The sequence below is a fragment of the Molothrus aeneus genome, chromosome 3, assembly GCF_037042795.1.
Source record: "Molothrus aeneus isolate 106 chromosome 3, BPBGC_Maene_1.0, whole genome shotgun sequence".
Classification (NCBI taxonomy): domain Eukaryota; kingdom Metazoa; phylum Chordata; class Aves; order Passeriformes; family Icteridae; genus Molothrus; species Molothrus aeneus.
The window spans coordinates 94,567,856-94,587,929 of NC_089648.1; the positions used below are offsets into that span (position 1 = coordinate 94,567,856).

Consider the following 20,074-nt stretch of genomic DNA (forward strand, 5'->3'; position numbering starts at 1 on the left):
GTTACAAACCTTGCTTAGCAAGGAAGCACTTGCCTATCTCAGAGGAGAAGCAGATAAGACAACAGTCAACAGACATGAGGTAAAAAGCACACCAATACAGAAAGAGTTCTTCTGTGATTTTCCTGGTAAATGACACTAAATTTTTACTACAAAGCAAGATTTTTTATTGTTTTATAATAGATTTGTCACATCAATAATATGTTACAAACATGATAAAAAGCTAAGAGAAATATAAGTACAAGGGAGAATTAGCCATATATATAATAAAATAATATTTGAGAGTATCTGAATTACAGCCAATAAATAGAAGCAGAGACTGAGCATTTACAAAATTTTAAAACCCTTTCAAATACAAGGCAGAATGAGATGGGGGAAAAAAAAGTGGTGCTAATACAGCCTATCTCTACAGAAAAAAACCTGATTCCCTCCCAAACTTCTAGATATTTCTGAAGTGAAAACACTTCCATACTGCTGTGCCAACTAAAAGAGAACATTATATGAAAGACATATTTTAATGCAACTGTGCACGAATACCAGTAAGTTAAGAATCAAAGGCACTTGTCTTGAACAAATACAATATCCAGAAATGTTGTTACATGTATGCTAATAACAAAAACACAATACAATGCTAATTTCACTACTTCTGAACTATTTAACAGGCCATTTTCTTCCCTGTGTATTACTCAAAAGCAGATGCTATGACTGAGCATTAAATTTTCCTGCTGTATTGATATAGAGAGCACTAAGAAACATATCACAGCTGAAGAAATAACAATCATTTAATGATAAACTGGAAAAGAAAACTTGCACATCAGCATTGGCACCAAAGAAAATGAGAAAGGACAGCAGAAAATTGCACAGCTCTGTACAAAGGGAAATTTTCAAATCCACATCATAATAACAAACATGAAAATCTGCAATAATCAATCAGCCAGTATGAACCACAGATTTCAAATTCTGAATATACTTTTGGATAGCAGAGAAAAAGATGGCTCCCCTGAGTACACAGCACAAAATCAAAATATAATTAACAAACCTTATTTTCATGGTTCTAGGCTTACTATTGGTTAAACAGAAACCTGCCTTTTACAGAAACTTTAGACTCTATTACTCAAGCCAAGTAGTACTACATCTTTCCAGGGATTTCCATATATATTAGCTCATGGATGAAGATCATAAAATACAAAAGTAAAACAAACTTGCCTTGCTTAGCAGGATTACGCCATGGTGCTTGAATCTTGCAGAGCTAATGGTTTGAAGGTCAGGCTCTTTGGAACAGATGCACTAATCTCTTATTATCTCTATTACACAAATTATTTCAGATAGTGTTTTTTCTTGGAACCGAGAGATGAACCTCTATTTGCTGCCTAGGATTATTGTGGTCATTAATGAGAGTGGTTCTTCTTGGGTGTGTTTTAAGTGTGAGAGGGTAGCTGCTGTTCAGTACAGGTTGGTATAAAAATAGCAATGGCCAATTAAATAGCAGGGAAAAGTAAGACAAATTCCACACAAGTAAGATGCTCTCAAAATAAGTATTTAACATAATATATGCACAGAAATAAAAGATTCCTATGTACACAATAAATCAAAATCACATAAGGTAAACTCTAAGATCAGAGCACAGTCTTGCTTTATAATTAGGAAATACTATTTAATGAAACATGCTGTTTTGTTGTTATACCCTCTATAATAGGTCAGACTTTAAAACTCCATGGGTACAACCAAATCTAATGTGACAGAAGATTTGAGATAAAACAACGAATAATAAAAAGTGCATAAAGCCTGGCTTTTTTATATAAAGCTGGAATTACTATCTTCCTGACTAAGTAAGGTCTGATAAGACATAATACAATTATCTAATTGGTAGCTAACTTCTAATAAAATCACAATGAAAGATGAAATCAAGAGCATGCAAATATCATAAACCAGAAATTTTGGGAAACTCCTTGATAAATTAAAAGAAATAGCTACTGCCAGAATAAGAACAATGTAAAAGTGAGTTTGAATAAACTTAAATATCATACATAGATATTTTAATAACTATTTTCCAGTCTTTATATCACCATAATTATATGTTATTAAACACACCATCTTAAGGCTATGAAAAATATCAAAACTAGTATGTCAGCTATTAGAAAAATAATATTTTTGAAAAAGAGTCTGCAATAACAAGATTTACCCTATCTGTTAGTGACATAGCACTGAAGATATGTAATGAACACAATCTCCAATTTCTTTTGAAATGAGTTTTAATCTGCATTTCAGTGGTAACAGGAGCCAATGTAACTGAAAAATGACTCAAATCTAAAATTTTTTTACTTAATAATCCTTTCATACAACATGCCTGATTGCATACTCTCTTCAAAATATTATTTTTATTCGTGATATCTCCTCTTTTCTCAGCTTCTAATAAATGTATTCAATTTTTAACAAGAACATATTCTAGTGGAAAATTGAAAGCATTTCTCTCAAGTCAAGATCTTCCAATATATAGTCAGAAAAATTCTTAGAATAATTTATGTTTTATTTCCATTGAAATCTTTAAGTCAAATCAATTTTTCTAACTCTTGCCCAGGGGCAGTCTTTCTCTGAAGACTGCATTATGTGTAATGCCATGTTGGGAAAGAGGAAGATGCCCAATGAAGACCAAAAGTTTTTCAAAGGCCTTAACTTTTCTATACATTTTTTTTTGTCATCCTCAAAGGAGCTTTAGGCTACACAGAATCACTGACTATATCAAACAAAATATAAAATCATGGGTTATTTAGAGCAAATCTGAAGTGCATGGTGTTGTTAAGTATTTATTTTCCCCTACATCCAGAAGAAGTTTTTTTGTCTTACATATTTACAAAAACATGCAGAATTTTCACCAAGTCCAAGTTCATCATGTGTAGATCTCCATGGGTCTATTCCCCATGAAGCATACACAGGACTGGACCTCACCATCATGAGGATACTTAATACATCATATTTGAAGAAACTTCCTATACTTTGTAATGTGACATTATTTGGTTTTTGGTTCAACAGTGAGGAAAATAAAACACTTTAGAAACCAAAGTTAACTTGCTTACAAACTCCTGTTCTAGTACAATGGTGCCCAAAATTTTGAAATATTTGCTACTAGGATATGATTTATATTAAAAAGTCTTATGTTTTTAATACAACTCTCAATCTGTGAGTTTATATTATGTTCTGTTCTATTCATCCCAACAACACAATGATAAATAAAGCACCAACCCAGAATCATGGTGAAATTCTGGTCTGCTTTTCTTCAGAATTACAAAGGGCAGAAGAACATCTTGTATACACTTAAGTGATCTCTTATCATACCACCTTCCTATTCAGGTAACCACAGTATTTTCAGGTATTTTGTAAGTATCATCTTGACAGTGATAATTCTTATTTTGGTAAAAAAACCTAGCAATTGTAATGAAAACATCTTGTAACAGAGAGTTCAGCAGTGTACCACCAAGGATAACAAATGTCACCATGCTATGTTCTGAAGTACAAAACATGAGCTAAAAGAACAGTCAAAAGGATGTGAGTATAAACATGCACATTTGCAAGGCAACCCAGTGATGGATGAATCTGTTTTAATTTAATTAATGAGCTGTTCACATATCCTATGCATTTCTTCATAGTTCAACTGAGTTCCCAGCTTAAAAGACTTTAGGAATCTTCTTACAGTCAGGTCCTGACTCAGCTCGTGGTCAACATAGCTTCTATAATATCACTAAAAAACATCAACTAACCAGGTACTGCTACTTGCTCATTTAGCTAACTTTACACAGCAGGGAGTGATCTGTGGTATTTACCCTTAAAGCAAGTAACCGCTAAAGAGTAATTAATTAAAATCCCCCGAACAGAAACATTCTTACTGGAAGAACACAAGAAATGAAGAAATGAAGCCGGCCCACATTATACCCCAGCAGCACAGAGCTGAGTCCTACTTCAGCATGTTTGGTCATCAAACATTATATTGCTTTCAGCCACAGATCCCCATTTGAAGAAAGCTAACACTGTTCTGGTTTATACTGTAAACATTATTAAACATGTTTAATATGTAAGCGATATATAGATGTGTTTTGAAGTATGGAAATTTAATGTCCCACAGACTCTTTCCTTAAAGCAATACCCCTGTGTAAAGATTACATACAACTGGTTACACACATACATGCACACCATGTTACTGTCAAACAATTACAAATATCTTTTAATCTCGAAGTTAAAGCTGTGAGCTTTTTAGGAAGTCTTGGCTCTTCTGCAGACTGTGTGATTTTCAGTAGATCTTGCAGTCCTGAAGTTTGCTCCTCAATAAAAGGGGAAAATGGCACTTACCGTTCCTCTGTAAAAAGCTTTAAGGTCTATGGCTGCCAACAATGCAAAGAACAAAGAGCCACCATCACTACTACTAAAGAGGTCTGACATGAACTATAAAATTCAGAACATAAATTAAGAGCACATAAACCAAATTGCACTACAAAGTCCAACAGTACATATTTAAATAGTAGCCATAGCAGTTCTTGCTCCAGTCGGGATTGCAAAATGACTGCTATACTCTTACTACAACACTAAGAGAATAGAAAACTTTGAACAACAGGAAAATATCTGCAAAAGATCATCCATTTATTCTACAGAACAGTCTTATTGGGCTGCTAAATTCTTAAGCCTTGAAATCAATGGGATTTTTAAGCATCAAACTCTCAAGACGATTTCTTAAAAATAAGCATATCCCACCAACAAGGAGACCATTTTTATGCATAAAGAGAAACTACCTGTGCAGCTAACATGTTGACTGGCATGCCTGTGGGAAGCTCTTTAAGTGGAAAAAGAATGTTACAGTGCAAAGCATCAATGTTCACTTCTCAGTTTTGCAACTTCATTTCATACATAGTTCTTTTAACAAAAACTGATGATCCTACTTCTCTATGGCACATGGCTTCTGTCATAAGTACTGACATTGTAGTCATGGGCACCATATGAACATAGATAAAGACTAAAACATGAGAAGAAAGTCAGGAGATGTCACATCTGTCACCCTAAATTGATATCACAGAATCACAGAATGGCCAGGGTTGGAAGGTACCTTTGGAGATCATCCAGACCAAGCCCCCTGCCATGGCAAGGTCACCTAGAGCACGTTACACAGAAACACCTCCAGGTGGGTTTTGAATGCTTCCAGAGAGGGAGACTCCACAACTTCCCTGGGCAGCCTGTGCCAGTGCTCTGCCACACGCAATGTAAACAAGTCCTTCCTCATGCTGAGGTGGGCCTCCTTAGGTTTTAGTTTACGGCTGTTACTCCTTGCTTGATACCCATCTTTGAGATATTCATATGCAGTGATGAGATTCCCTCTCAGTCTCCTCTGTCATCATTCAGCCTCCCTAATGGGATCAACAACTGATCCAGCTGGACATTTGATTTGCCTTCCTGTTTCTCTTCCTCCCTTTTAACTCAACTAAACTTCATGCTGTCCAAATATTGGTTGCTCTTCTAGCAACAGACTATTTGCAACTATAAGCAAAAAGTAGCATTCAAACAATACTAAGAAAGCATAGTATTGACAAAAACATTGGCACACAACCTCCAGGTAAGACTAAGAGAACATATTTACTGCTCAGTGGACCAGCACCAGGCACAGGGCAGCACTGGGAGAGTGACAGCACATTTCAGCTTGCTGTGCTCCCCAGTTGCCCTTTCAAGACTAAAAGCATTATTATATTCCAGCATGCAAAAACTGGCAGTTCCATATCCTATAAAAAAGTAATTTATTAATGGTGCACAAAAAAAAATTATTTAAGTACTTATACTTTCATCATAAACATTGTATCACAGGTGCTGTTATTACATATTCTACTTGACTGATGACAATGTATGAAAGGCTTGGATCATGACAGTTGTGCTGAGAGCACAACTAATTCAAGTTACAAGAAATTTACAATTCACTGTGTCATTTCCATCTACACATTTCCATCTATTCAGTTTTTGTTTTGACTGGAAAGATTCATAGCAATTACATAGTATTAGTTTTAATGATGACATTTGCTCATCAAAAGAGGTAGGATATTTAAGGAGATCACCAGACATTTGATTACATTTAAAACAATTAACCAATGGGCTTCTAAAAGATTTTTCATGGCACTACTTCTGAGGCTGACAACCTCACCTTCTTTAACATAAACATATTAATGGTTCCTTTTGTGCAAACAATACAAAAATATGACACAGACACACACACAACTGTGCCTCTTGATTAGCATTCACACAGAGTCTAGCATTCACACAGAATCTTAGAAAGCTGACTTTACATCTTATGGGTGCTGAGCAATCAGCAGAGCAAATGAGAGAAACCACTTATGAGGTAGAGCATTATAGCATCTCAGCAAAATCTATAAAAATAGAATCAGAAATCTTACGAAAGTTGTACCTATGGAAAATTGTGCCAATGGCACTCCTGCATTTGTAATTTGAACTTAGCTATCACTCAGCTACCAACCATCAGGTTCAAGCCTGGTGCTCTGACAGAGTTTGCTTACTGCATGTAGAGCAGCAAGAACAAGCATGTGGCTATTTTGTGTGGCCCAGAGGTGGTTATTTTTTAAGTAAGACCTCCTCTATTCAAGCAACTCTGCCCTGTGCTCTCCTCCATGCAAGACAGGGAACAGGAAACCGTGCAGGATTCAGCTACAGGACATGAAGGACTGAGTCAGCTGAAAGCCCTTGTTTCTGAGGGGGACCAAGGAAAGGGCTGGGAGCAGAAATAAAGGGGGCTGGGCACAGGCCAAGTAAGACTCAGCTCACTAAATTTCAAGTGTTTATAGATGTTGCACTGGAGCTAGTCATGTCAGACTCCTTTTAGAACATACACAGAAAACCAGACATTTTAGGGGGCACTTAGCTTTTACTATTTCAGACATTTACTTGAGGATGGTTAAGCCATGCGTGGAAGTGAACATTTCTTTCTGCTGCCTAGAAAGCAAGCCTGAAGTGATGAACTGACAGCAACGTTGTGGACACCTATACTTGTTTGGACTACTCCCACCCTTTCTGATTGCAGTCCTTGGCCCACTTCTTTGAAACATGGTGCCTTTCTAGTTGTCAAGGTCAGGGTTCATGTTCTATATCCCATAGTCCCTCTCCAGCTCCTGAAGTACAGCAGTACCATGTAGGTCTATTCAGAAAAACACAATCTGAGAGAGATGGACTCATGGGATTCCTTGAAGAGCTAAGCAGTGGGAATTACTGGCTGGAAGATTTGTGCTCAAGTCTTTCTAGATGCAACCTTGGGTTTTTTATTTTTTTAAATTAAAAAATTATTTTTAAAATTAAACAATACATTTTGTCAAATATTCAGTCAGCAGCATTTGCACAGTAAAAATTGTCTCTGGACCACAAAGACTAGGACTGGAGAGGAGCTTTTTGCCCTTTACAGAGTGTCCCCTGGCCCAAATCACAAAACTTTAAATGGCATTGTGGTAGCCTGCTACAATCTAAAGGTGATTATTGGGAAAAGTCACTCTCCTGGGATTTTGGCCAAGGGCAAACTTTGGACCAGAAACTATTGTGAGGCAGACTGGGAGAGTGTGCACCTTGGCCAAAAGGGGATCTCATCAAATTTCTTGACATTGTTCCCAAGTTGGCTATAAACATAGCTATCTCCATGAAGCAGAGGATAGGGTAAAGGCCTATATGCAGCCATGGGGCATAAAAATACTTGTGCAAGAATAAATCCAACTGTATTTGCAACTATGTAAACGCTGTCAAAGAAAACTGTAAACTGCTACTCAAACTCATCACATTTTCTCCACCATCTTCTCAGTAACTTTTTCTCCTGGATTCCCCAGTCAATGACAAAGGTTCAACTCCTATGAGCTAATTCCTGATCAGTGACTATAATCCCTGCATAAATATATTAAGTTGCATGTTCCAACACTTGCTAGAGATGTGCCAACACATGATAGCTCTCTTGCTGTGATATGTACCCAGAGCTGTGAGTTTTTCAACATCTGAGGAAAAGTAAGCACAACACAAATGCAACTCAGTTCTTCCAAAACCAGCTCTTGGGGAGCTTGTGCCTCACAAGGACCATTACTGAGACTCTGGAGACAGGGTTTGGTTACTAGATTGGATCCTGTGTGAGACCTTTCTGAAGTGATCCCTTCACAGTGCAGTGGAGTATCTCTAGCTAGGCAGAAGAACCTGGTCCCTAACATGGTATGCCTCTTAAGTTAAAGACAACTGATTCCCTCAAAATGTTTTCCTGGTGAATTATTTCTTTTCCAGCAATAAATACTACTTCAATGGACAACTTTAATTATGCAAAAAGCAAATCAACCCTACCAGTATAAAACCTGGAGGTTTTTTCCTATGCCCCTTGAACATCTTTCCCAGTTAATGTTTGGAGTCCAGACTGAAGAAAGCAGATAAGCCTTGTCAAAGAAATCTCCTCACCCTGCCCTGACCATGAACTCTAGAAAAGAGCAGTTCAGACAGAAGATCATTAATAGAATAACTTTTAAAGACAGAGTAATGGGTCAAACTTATCTACTTTTACGCATAAATCCTAGGTCACATCTATCCCTAATTAATTCAGTGTTTAAGTCTGGCTATGCTCTGAGAGAGAACACTTTACACCATCGTATCTAATCAAATGGTAGAACTATAAATAAAGCCACCAAGAGCCATGTGAAAGCAAAAATAATGAAAACAGCAACCCTGATATTCCTGCCGGGGAGAGCTTTTGGATATTTTAACATGCTCTGTAAACAGGAAATCCATTTGCACGCACCTGTGTTAAGATAACTTGTCAATCTGACAAGTTCTGTTCTGAATTTGAGATGTCATCACAAATAAATGTATTCCCAAGACACTGATTCTTTTCCCAAAGACACAAAATCCACTATTAACACACCACCACCACCAGCCCCCCAGACTTTGGTAGTGTTTCACAGTGATACTTTCCAAGCACCACATAAAATCAAAGGTACCCAGTTAACCCAAGCTTCAAAGGCAGGAACTGTTTTGGGCACCCACCCTATCTTATCTAACCATGAAACTCCTCTGCTTCACAGATCACAGAATTAAAGCAGAAAGACAACTGCCTCCTCTGGGCTTAGCACTGACCGGGCCCGACCTGAAGCAGAGCCAAGCTTCCATCACACAGAGAATTTCTTTAGGATGGCCAGACATCTAGAACTTTTGAGAATTAAAACATGTCATTTCTAAGATTCCTGGTAAAGTGTATCTTTTGAAGTGATTAGACACCAGAAACTGAATTTTTGCAATATGAAAAATGGCTGTATGGGTAAAAGAAGTAAACTACATGCGTGTGTCTGTCTGTGAGCACCAAGTATGTCTATAAATATTAAGTAATTTCAAAGCAATTCTCAAGGTAACTTTGAGGATATAAACCACAACAGTTCATTGAACAAATACTGTAGTTTAATCTTTAAGCGTTTTTATTGTCTTAATTCTATGGCACTGCAGTTAAATATTTTTAGACTTCAGTCTGAAAATCTAAACAAATTGTCCAATTTCAGCAAATTCAAGCAAGCTGAGACAGACCTGAGGATACACAGAGGCCACACATACTGAGGTCTGAGAAACTGTACCTCAAAAGTAAAGAGCAATTCAACTTCAGCATTGCACAGTATTTTTATGCTGTACTCAGAGTAAGTTATACCAAATAACAGACATACTTAGCACCTAGCACCACCAGAGAAATCAATACAGATATAAACAAACATCACTTTGCACTATTGGACCCCTTTTGGAAGTTATATGGAAATCACTTCTAAAAACTGCTTATCAAAATAAAGAAAAGCTGGCAGAAAATTCAAAAGCCTAATGAAAATGGTAAAAATATGCCACAGTTGATAAAAAAAAATATTTGTACTTTGACAATATGCCAGTTGTCAAAATCCCATCATCTCTGACTTCCTGGGATTGTTTTTTTCCTTTGTCTTTTCTTGGCAATTTGAAGAAAATTTAACATGCAATAACCTGGCTAAAACGGAGTGGTCAAAAATCACTCAAAATTTAATTTTAATACTTTAAACTCCGGTACATGTACAAAGTAAATGACAGGGTAGAAAAAAAAGGATATATTCAAACATGAACTGTAAAATTCTCACTAGATTCTGACTGATTTGCTGAGAAAGCAATCACTTCTGGTATGTTTTGGTGAGAGCCATTCCCAAGCACAAGGAGCAGACATTTCCAGGGGACAAAAGCCACTGCTCATCAGCCACGTTTATGCATGCAGTGCAAGCACATGCCACTGAAGAGCCAAGCTTTGTACTGAAGAAGAAGAAATGAATTGGGTACCTCAATTCCCCTTTTCCCTTCTCTTTGTGTGTCAGACTGGTTGTTAGGAAGCAAGTTTGGACTAGCAAGCAATATGAGGTGCTTGTTTTCATCTCTTCTATCTTTGTTCTATATTAAGACTTGCCAAAGTGGTTATTACTTATGCTAATTTAATTTATATGCCATCTGAAGTACGAAGAGTACTCTGGGTAATAAAAGTTATACAATCAGAGATTTAATTCCTTTGTCACACAGTTTACATTAAACTGCTGCTCCTTCTCTTCTTGGAAACAAAGTCAGCATTGGACTGGCCAATAACCCTGGGGGCAGAAACACTGCCTGACTGATGCCTGTGGGTCCAAGGCCAGTGCCTGTCCTTGTTTATCTCTGTCCACTCGTGTCCTGCAATGCTGCTGTTACCTGGATCTCAGCCAGCTGAACCCAACCTCCCTTCCTGATATCTGAAAAGTACTGGAAAAATGCTTTTAGGAATGTGCCTCAAGTGTGCTCACACTCTTTCCTATCCATATGCAAAGCTCTTGCTGTAGAGTCTATGTATCAAGAGGGCTCTGCAAATCTGGGAGAAAGTTTTCATCTGAAAGGTTTTAAAGAAAAGAAAAAGATTCTGCAGCACTGAAATGTTTTGTGAACTGATACCTGCTCTGACACTGCTAGCATTTTATTTAAAACTGTCATTTGTATTTATTGATATTTTAGGTAATACTCAAGCTAAATTTTGTCCTTTCAAGATCAAATCATAAACTTTTAGATTAGAAATAATTTTTCAACTACCTTAATGACTTGAAAAAGATTTATAATTTTTAAACATTTATATTAATATTTTTCCATAACTTTACTGAGTTCTGCATATTTCATTACTTATGATACAGAATTTGGAGTATCTAAGGGCCATTAGCTGTATTGCAGACTTATATATGTATAGAGCTTTTTTAATAAATACACTAACACAGCTGCAGTAAAAGCAGCAAGCTTTATTATTATTATTATCATCAGCATCATCATTATTATTTTCCTTGAAAACCTCTCATAAACAACAGTTTTTTGTCCTAGGTTAGGTTTATTGCTTTTTATTTGGATTCTGTTGCTAATAGTTCTATTCCTAGCCAAAAATTTTACTGAAAAAACTCTCAAAGCTTATCTGCCCATTCACATGTAAAAATCCTAATAAGATAAAAATAATGTCTCTAAATCTTATGCTTCTTTGGATTCACTAAATGAACATTTTTTTTAAACTCAGCCTACCAATATCTTATGATCAAAAGTATGATCTTTTAAAATATTCTATTAATGAAACAAAAAGAACTCTCACAAAAAACCACAACTCCCCCCCAAAAAACATACAAACAACAACAAAAAAAAGCCAAAAAACCAACCCCAAACCAAAAAACCTTCAAGATTTTTTACAAAGTCAGTTTTATTTTCTAAAATTTACCAAACTACATAATTTCTTGGCCCTACTGGATTTAGAGCTGTGATGCCTGTATCTGTACTGTGTTGAACAGGCTATCTAAATTTAAAAAAAAAGAATCAAGGTTTATGTTAGATAAGAAAAGGACTGCTTCTGAAAGGTAAAAGAAAAAAAAAGGTCTATCAAAATTAAGCTCAGTCATCTGACTCTGAACAGAGGGCTTTATTCTTCCATGAGAAAGGAGTGAATTCCTGTGCCACAGAGGAAGAGCATTTTCCTCTGAATGACTACAAGTACTCTCAAACTCTGCAAGTTCCAGAACACAATCTGTGGATCTAATCAGGCAAGAAGCATATGAAAAGTAATAAAATACAAGTTTTAGACTGACATTCTCTTAAAGAGAGGCACTTACACAAAAATTTTTAATGTGAAGGTAGTACAATTTTCCCCCCTCTTGGTAGTCCTTTGGCACCACTCTATTTCCTTTTTCTGTCATAATTTTGGTAACATTTCAACTCTGTGTTTATACTTGCACAAAGTAAAGCTTGTGAACATAGTGTGAATCAGATAAGAAAGCAAATAAAAATCTTCTTTAAACAGAGCTTAGTTAAATATAGCCAGAACTCTTAGTAGGCCTTTTTCTAAGGCCTTTCATAAGAAAATACAATGTAAACATAGCAGTGAAGCTACACTTATTAAATACATTTGGCATATTTTGAAATTATACAAGACATGCATGACATAGTTTAGGCATAATAAAGATTATACTTTTGGAAAGCTATAAATTTTCCTAAACCCCGTGCTACTAACATATTGGAAATAGCCCTAAGAACAGTTATTGCTGCAGTTATATCTGTATTTAAAAATCTAGGGAGAAGTTGCAAATACAAAAGCAGAGCAATACTTTGGAGTACAAGTCAGGCAACCGCATAACAGGAGAAAAAGTCACAATTTGTAGTTTAGGAACAAGGAAAAGAACCACATGTAGCACTAATTAAACAGAGCAGTGGGACTTTGAAAATACTAGCCCTTATTAGGAAATCTTTTGGAAGATGAGTAACTGGAACTGAACTGTGTTTCTATTAAGGGTAGTGAATTCCTCAGCAAGACTGCAACAGTAAATAAAAGAGAACATGCTTACATTCACTCAAGAGCTTCAAAGAATTGAGTATCATTACTATAAAAAAAGAGTTCCTCTTATGAAAATAATCAGGTATTTTTCTTTTTTTTCAATTATTCTTCATCTGTTTGCTCATTACCCTTCTCTTCTTCCCCATCCCTTGCTCCCTTGCTGCAGAAATATTTGGGTGCAGGAGCAGCTCAGGATTTTTCTGGGACCAGGGTTGCTCTTCCCTCTTGGGTGTCAGGTGCAGAGCCCAGATCCTGTCACCATCCCTAAGGCACCATGACCATCCCTGCTGCTCACTAAAGGCTTTTTTTTTTTAAGATTGGCTGAAAAGATAAATCCTTCTAAATGTCTATTTAGAACTGTCTAAAATCTTCTTTTTCTGCAACAGAGCCATTATCCTCATAGATCATCACAACTATGCAGAGCAAGCTCTAAGGGGCTGCTCTGGCAAGAAAACCAACCCAGACAGGGAAGACTGTCACAGAGATAATACTGAACAGACAAGCAAGGCTAATGAGGGAGCTGCAGGACCGACCACCACACTTCTGCTAGGCTGCTCAAATTTACTTTTCAAGTACACACAGTCTAAAGTTAAGAAAAAGAATTTGAAACCCCACAGACTTAAGATAACGAAACAGAGATAGCCGTAGGTAAGGAAGCTCATGTGTAAATATGAAGCATTCTTGCAGAGATCAATGCCCAACACAAGCAGATACTTGGAAATGCTCCTCTGAGAAAACAGAGAACAACATGTGAATTACAGTAGAGCAGGTTAACCCTGTGAGGTAACACTAAAGCTGTAAGATGTTAATTCTCATGTTAATTCTGAATTCCAAGCTAATTTTCTGAATCTGCCATTAGAAAATCTGCTATCTTGCAGCATTCCCCTTGGATGAACAAGAGATGGCAATACAAAAAGGTAATATCAGAAAAGAGATTCTGTGAAAACAGCAAAAGGGTATTATGCTAGATAAGAAACAAACAACAAGAAAAAAAGGCTCTTTCCCTATTGTGCTAAATGCTCTGAGAGGTTTAAGATACTTCTCTCTCTCTTCTGTTAGAAACTTCATTGTAATTTTGGTACCAATATAAAAGTTATTTCTAACCAATTTATACCTATTTGTTACTATAGCAGTTTCTGATAGTGCTGTCCTTCAGATTCAAGAACTCTTCTGCATTTTTTTTTCATCTCAAAATTTTCATTACTCTTTCTGAAAGGAATGAACTTGCAATCTGAATTGTCACAGCTTTTCACTCAGCTCATTCTGTGAACATTCTGTGATTCAGTGATTGCTACTCAGAAAAACTACTCTACCCTCAAGTTCATCTCTCACTGAATCCCAGAATGTTCAGAATAAGCTGAGTTGGAAGGGACCGACAAGGATCATCGAGTCTAACTCATGGTCCAGCACAGAGCCACCCCCAAGAGTCCTTCCCCTAGATTACCAGGAACTGACATACTTTCTAAATCACTTTCATCATCATATTCTAGCAGCATAAACACTAGCTCTCAATAAAATATCAACAAAATGTGCCTGTGGGTTTTGTCTTAAAATTCAACCAACAGACATTCTCTGGCTTGTTGTAATAAACCCAATTGATGCCTCCCTCCTTGCCAGTTTCTTCCTGACATCCAGTATTCCTTACTGATACCCATGCTTTCTATCCAGTCTAATAATAATAGATGATTTATTGAATTCTACATAAAGTATTTTAAACTTTTGTCTAGCACTCATTTCTTATCAAATAAGCACAATTTCTTTCACTACAGTAATAAAAAAATAGTCATGTTTATGAGGTAAAAGACTCATGGTTAGAAATGCATCCTTGTCATTCAATCAATCAAGCAATCAATCAATATGAAATGTCAGGAGGAAAAAAGCCTGACCACTGCATGAAAAGGTTGCCACAAACCCTTGTAAAAAAGAAACAGAATTATGCAAAGAAGCAATGGTGCTCTCAAGAAAGACAACAAACAAACCATCCTTATGCCAAAGGCCTTTGCTCTCCAGCATATTTTATTTCTCATTTATTATCTGCTTTTTCTGTCCATATCATCTAGATCAGTAGAAAATCTCTCATTATACCATAAAATTACTACAAGGATGGACAGAAAAATAATTCTGCCAGCATTTCCAAACAAAAAAAGACTGAGAAAATTAAGAACAGATCAACAGATTGGGGGGTGGGGGTGGGAATGTGTGGTTTTGGTTTTTGATTGTTTTGTTGGTTTATTTGTTTGGGTTTTGTTTTGTGTTTTTTTTTAATGGCAGTGTCTACTCTGAAATTAGGTACTCTGAGCCTGGAAGGCTCAATTTAAGCATTGCTTTGCTTAAATTTCCATGTTCCCCAAGCAAGGTTTTTTTTGCACAACATAGGTGTGCTTGTTAACAGTCACTAAGTACCTCCAGTGAACCATCATAGTCTCCATCAACAGAGTAATGGATGAGGTTTTATTTTCTGAATCTTTACTTAACCAACTTATCTTAACTTAGCAACCATGAGAGAAAGCCACCTTGAGACCCGTCTTGGAAGGTGAAATGTGGGGCAATCAACTGGATGAGGAAGAGCTCTTTAAGCTGCAGAGAGCTCAAAAAAAGAGCACAGATATACTGTGGAATGTACAACTATCAGAACTTTACTGCTCAGTGACAATTTCCTCACTTAGATGAGACTATCTTATCTGAAATTGGGAATTTGGAGCTTAATTCAAAAGAATACAGAAGCCCATTTCTTTATAGGATAAATTAAAGAAAATGGCAGAAAATATACTTTAGCAGGAAATTCTAGTTTTTATATAGGGAAATATGTTCTAAGATAGTGTTTTTGCTCAGGTAGCAAGTTACTTCCTGAGGGAAGCAGACAAACACTTCGATTCCCTCCAAGTATCCACTTCAGAGACAAGGATAAGTGAAAAGAATTTTTCTTCATTCTGTTTTCACCTTGTGACAACACTTGATTTCAGCTCTGCTCCATGGTATGTAATCTGTCTTTGAAACATTAATGCTATGGCTTCATTTCAGGTTGTTGATGTTGAACTTCACCAACAGAAGATGGAAAGCTAGTAACTTTGGTTCTTATACAGAAAAATCTCATTGTGGTTCACACCATTAACATGGCAAGGGATGTTCATTTAGAAAATTGACCTGGTATCAGTGTAATGTCAAACTAGAAATGCTGCCCATTCTTCTAAGCTACTTAGCTCTCCTTCTCTGCATCTCTTCCACTCTCATCTGTGTCAAAATAGTTGCAAGGCACTGTTGGCACTCAAAGAGAAGAAAAGTGTGTTTCTACAAAGAAGAAAGATGATCTTTCTGAAAGATGGTCTTTCTGAAGCACTATCTTCTGACCAGGGGGGAGAAAGCAAAAGGGAGGAATTCTTTTGCTTTCTTAAGGCACATGTCTGCATGTACCAGGAGAATTGAGAGGGATCCAGGGATAGGAATACTTCTTTTTATCTGAGAATAAGGTTTTCCTTCTCTCCAGAACTCATTTTACTGATGATACCCACCTCCCCATTGCCTCTATCCACTTCTAAATGCATTATTATGTCTCTATATATGGTACAAATTCTTTGATAAAATTCTTCTCTCCTATTACAGAAGTTTTAATCTCATTCAAAACAAATCTAGAACCCCAAATCACAATGTGGTATTATCAATACTGGCCTCAGTTGATACGGAAACTACAAGGTAAGATTTTCTGTAGAAGGGAATAATGTTGTAACACAAAATCAAGACAACTGATGATGATTTTTTTATTCTAAACTAGTTTCCTATAATTTTCCTGTGATTTAAAGTTTAGTTTGCTGTATTCAGAAAATTGGCAGTTACATATTTATTCTGTTTATATGTCTATATTTATTTACCAAAATAAGGCTGACTAAGAAAGCTAGAAAAGTTGGATTACAGCTAAAATGGTCATGTATGCCTGGAGCTATTTTCAATTTCCTGTGGTCATTTTGGGAATTTTGCTTCTTTTTTCTTCCCTTTTCCTTTTCTTCTTTGTAACTGTGATAACATAAGAAGAGCTGGATTTTCATTAGGAATATTATCAGAAGATTAAAAGCTTTTTCTGGTGAACTGTCCAATCTATCCAATTTGTGGGCGCAATGAACAAATACATAGTAAGTAGGGATTTCACAGAACAGTCACTACAAATATTAAGAAATCTTAAACATAAAAGGAAGGTGCATCAAAAATACATAATTTCATTGCAGATTTACATAAAAATAGAAACCAACTCTTTCACTGACCATCTATAAGGCACATATTCTGAATAAATATTTTCCAACAGCATGGAACAGGGTGTGTAAAATGATGATTACTGGTCCTTCTAATTTCAATATGCAAGGATCTGCTCCATATGTGCAAAGAAATCCATGGGTGTATGTGTAGACACAAACATGTATGCACAGGCTCACACACACACACTTCTTTTTCAGCTGAATAGAAAATAAAATTCTATCAATAATAGCTACCTTGCAGCAGTTCCATACACACCACTTCTATTTTTATATAACATCAAGCCCATGCATTATGTTAAAAGGAAGAATTATCTACAATAAGTCAAATGCAGCCCTTTTGGACCATTTCTTCACGTGAAAAAAGTTAGATGGTAATAAATTTATTGGCTTTGAAGACAGCAGTAAACTAGAATTTCAGATCTACTCAATCCATAAGAATATAGAACTTACGCTTTTCAAAAAAATCTGCCTTTTTTATTTCTGATCTTCTAGTTTGAGTTTTCAGAAACAAATAACTATCTTTGTCATGCTTCCCTTGCTTATAATCATGCAAGTCATAGAAATAAAACCTGAACAACCTATGGAGGCTACACATCTACTTCTATATTTTTATACTCCCTTTAAAATACATATACGGCATCAACAGCACACCTCCAGTTCCTGAAAATCTGTCCCAAAAGTTCCTACTTGATACCACTTTTGGAGGCCCATAAATTTTCACATCAGTTCTAAAACTTTGGACCTTGACTCTGAGAAATAGTTTTCACATAATAAATTTTAAAGAAGTACCCAGTATACATTATGTTGTCATAACAGAAATTTTCTATAATTCTCAACAGTGGAGACATTAGTAAGTTGTACAGCACATTAAAATGAAATAGACATTTTTATGTTTCTCCTCTCATCTTGTATAATATAGGAAGGAAGGGAAGGGGGTCCCTGATTTGGAACATGAGCACTTAGCCTCTAACAATGTCATTTGGAAAATCTATCAAGTCCGATGTGCATATTGTTCTAAAAAATGCATTCATTTAATTCACTGATTTTTGACAAAACTCAAAATTAGTGACTGACAAAAAATGACACATTTTTATTTGCTCTGATTATGCCATAGATAATACTCTTCGCCTGAGTCAAAACAAGACAAGGTAAAGATGACTCTGAACTGGTTTACAATCATGAATAATACATAATCATGTTTTTCATATTTGATTTGCTCTTTGAGTTTCAGGAAAACTTTAGAAGTTCCATTCCTTGCAAAATTCCTATTGTTTTGAAATTTACATCAAGCAAAACTTGGAGAGCTATAGTACCTTTCTACGAAGATTAGGAAAATATGAGCTTTAAATAGAAGATACTGAGAAGTGCTTGGAAGTCACAGCTCAGATTTTAAGTGGATTAAAATATCAGAAATCCTTTCTACATGACAACACCACTTTTTATTACTTACAGAGCACACCATTGATTCTGCTACATCTAAAATAGCATCTTACTGTGTACAACTATCTATATTCCAGTCTCATACATAGTCACCGTGCATTCTTGAACAACACAATATTAATTACAGTTCTGGGCTTCAGTTTCATTTATCATTTGGTTGAACTGCATGATTATATACTGACTTAAAATTCATGAGTAGTGTAGAGAGCTTAGAGATCTTAGAGTAGTGTATAACAATCTTCTTGTTATAACTGACCAAGCTTTCCTTGTGAAAGGATCAATTCTCCTGCTCATCTGGCAATCAAAGAAAACCAGGGGAAAGGGGGGAAATATTTGATGATATATATAAACAATATTGTTACTTACCTTATTTTAGATACCTGATTATGTGAGAGGAATGCTGAAATATGAGTGCATTGCATGCTAGGCTGAAGCTTTTCCTCTTTGTTTTCCTTCTCTTAGTAAGAAAGGACCCTTAGGGTCAGGTCCTGCTCCCAATGAAGACAAAAGCAGAAGTCTTCACTGGGGTTCAGGAGCAGGACAGGGACTTTAAAACATTCTTCTTCCCTTTTTTATCTTTCTGTATGGGCTTTTGTTCCTGGAGGCTATGCTGATATGAAGCTTTTAAGATTTCTGGAGTAACAATAAAGAGTTGGAAGGCTTATGCTCCTAATGAAGCATCATGTTGTCATCTAATTTATCTGAAATCACTGACCCCAACTTGCCAGTATTACTTACAAAAAAATAAAGTATTGGATTAACTCTCAACTTAAAAAACAAAAATAATTTTTAAAAAAGTATTTTATGCCACTACAGGTACAACCTCTGATTCAAGTTGCATAACTGCCATTCATTTGCTCAGATTTCAGTTCCCACATTCACACTCAACTCTTCTGCTAAAAGAAATTTCCTACAGATAAAAAGCTGGTCTTAGCAAACCATTATCCACTGCTGATACCAACATGTGTCTCTTTGCATTTCCTAGCCTACCTATAAACAAGGCTTCTAAGAGACAACAGTTTTCATTGACCACAACAGAAAGTAACTACAGCACGTATTCTAAAAGACATTTGTATATTGTTTCTTGCAGATGTTAAATAATCAAAGAAAATTAATATATCAGGAGTTTATTTACAGCTGGAAAATATCTCTTGAGGAGTCTATATGCATATACATGTAACGCAGATGCCACAGATGAAATTATGGTAAACCACGTTTGGTGAGAGTCCTGTTTCCAAGACTGTGTGCCTCACTCACCTGTTTGACTAAGTTGAGATGTGCTTCTGCTCCTTCGAGACACTATGGCAACCACTTTGGCACTAAAGCTGGAGCGCCTTTTCTTCCCACCTGTTCCAACCATGCCAACGGCCGTGTCCGACTGGCTCCCGTCAATGTGCTCCAGCTTGTACATCTCTCCACTCACACTTGTGCTCTTTGTGATTCTCCCTGAAGTCCCCATCCGTCTGCCTTGCATTTTAGGAGTAAATGTACTACAGTTACAAAGTAAAAACAAACATGTTAATTT

The 20,074-nt window shown here is 36.3% G+C and overlaps 1 protein-coding gene across 28 annotated transcripts in view; it reads right to left on the minus strand.

The window, feature by feature from the left end:
* The window catches only part of RIMS1 (regulating synaptic membrane exocytosis 1), a 307,924-nt gene that overhangs the window by 20,705 nt on the left and 267,145 nt on the right, over nucleotides 1-20,074 (minus strand). For 18 of the 28 annotated variants that reach the window (XM_066547441.1, XM_066547414.1, XM_066547417.1 and 15 more), the window contains one exon: nucleotides 19,807-20,039. The exons of the other annotated variants lie outside the window; for them this stretch is intronic. In XM_066547441.1, the coding sequence (XP_066403538.1) occupies nucleotides 19,807-20,039 (233 nt within the window). The remainder of the gene's footprint in view (nucleotides 1-19,806; nucleotides 20,040-20,074) is intronic. 28 annotated transcript variants of the gene reach the window in all.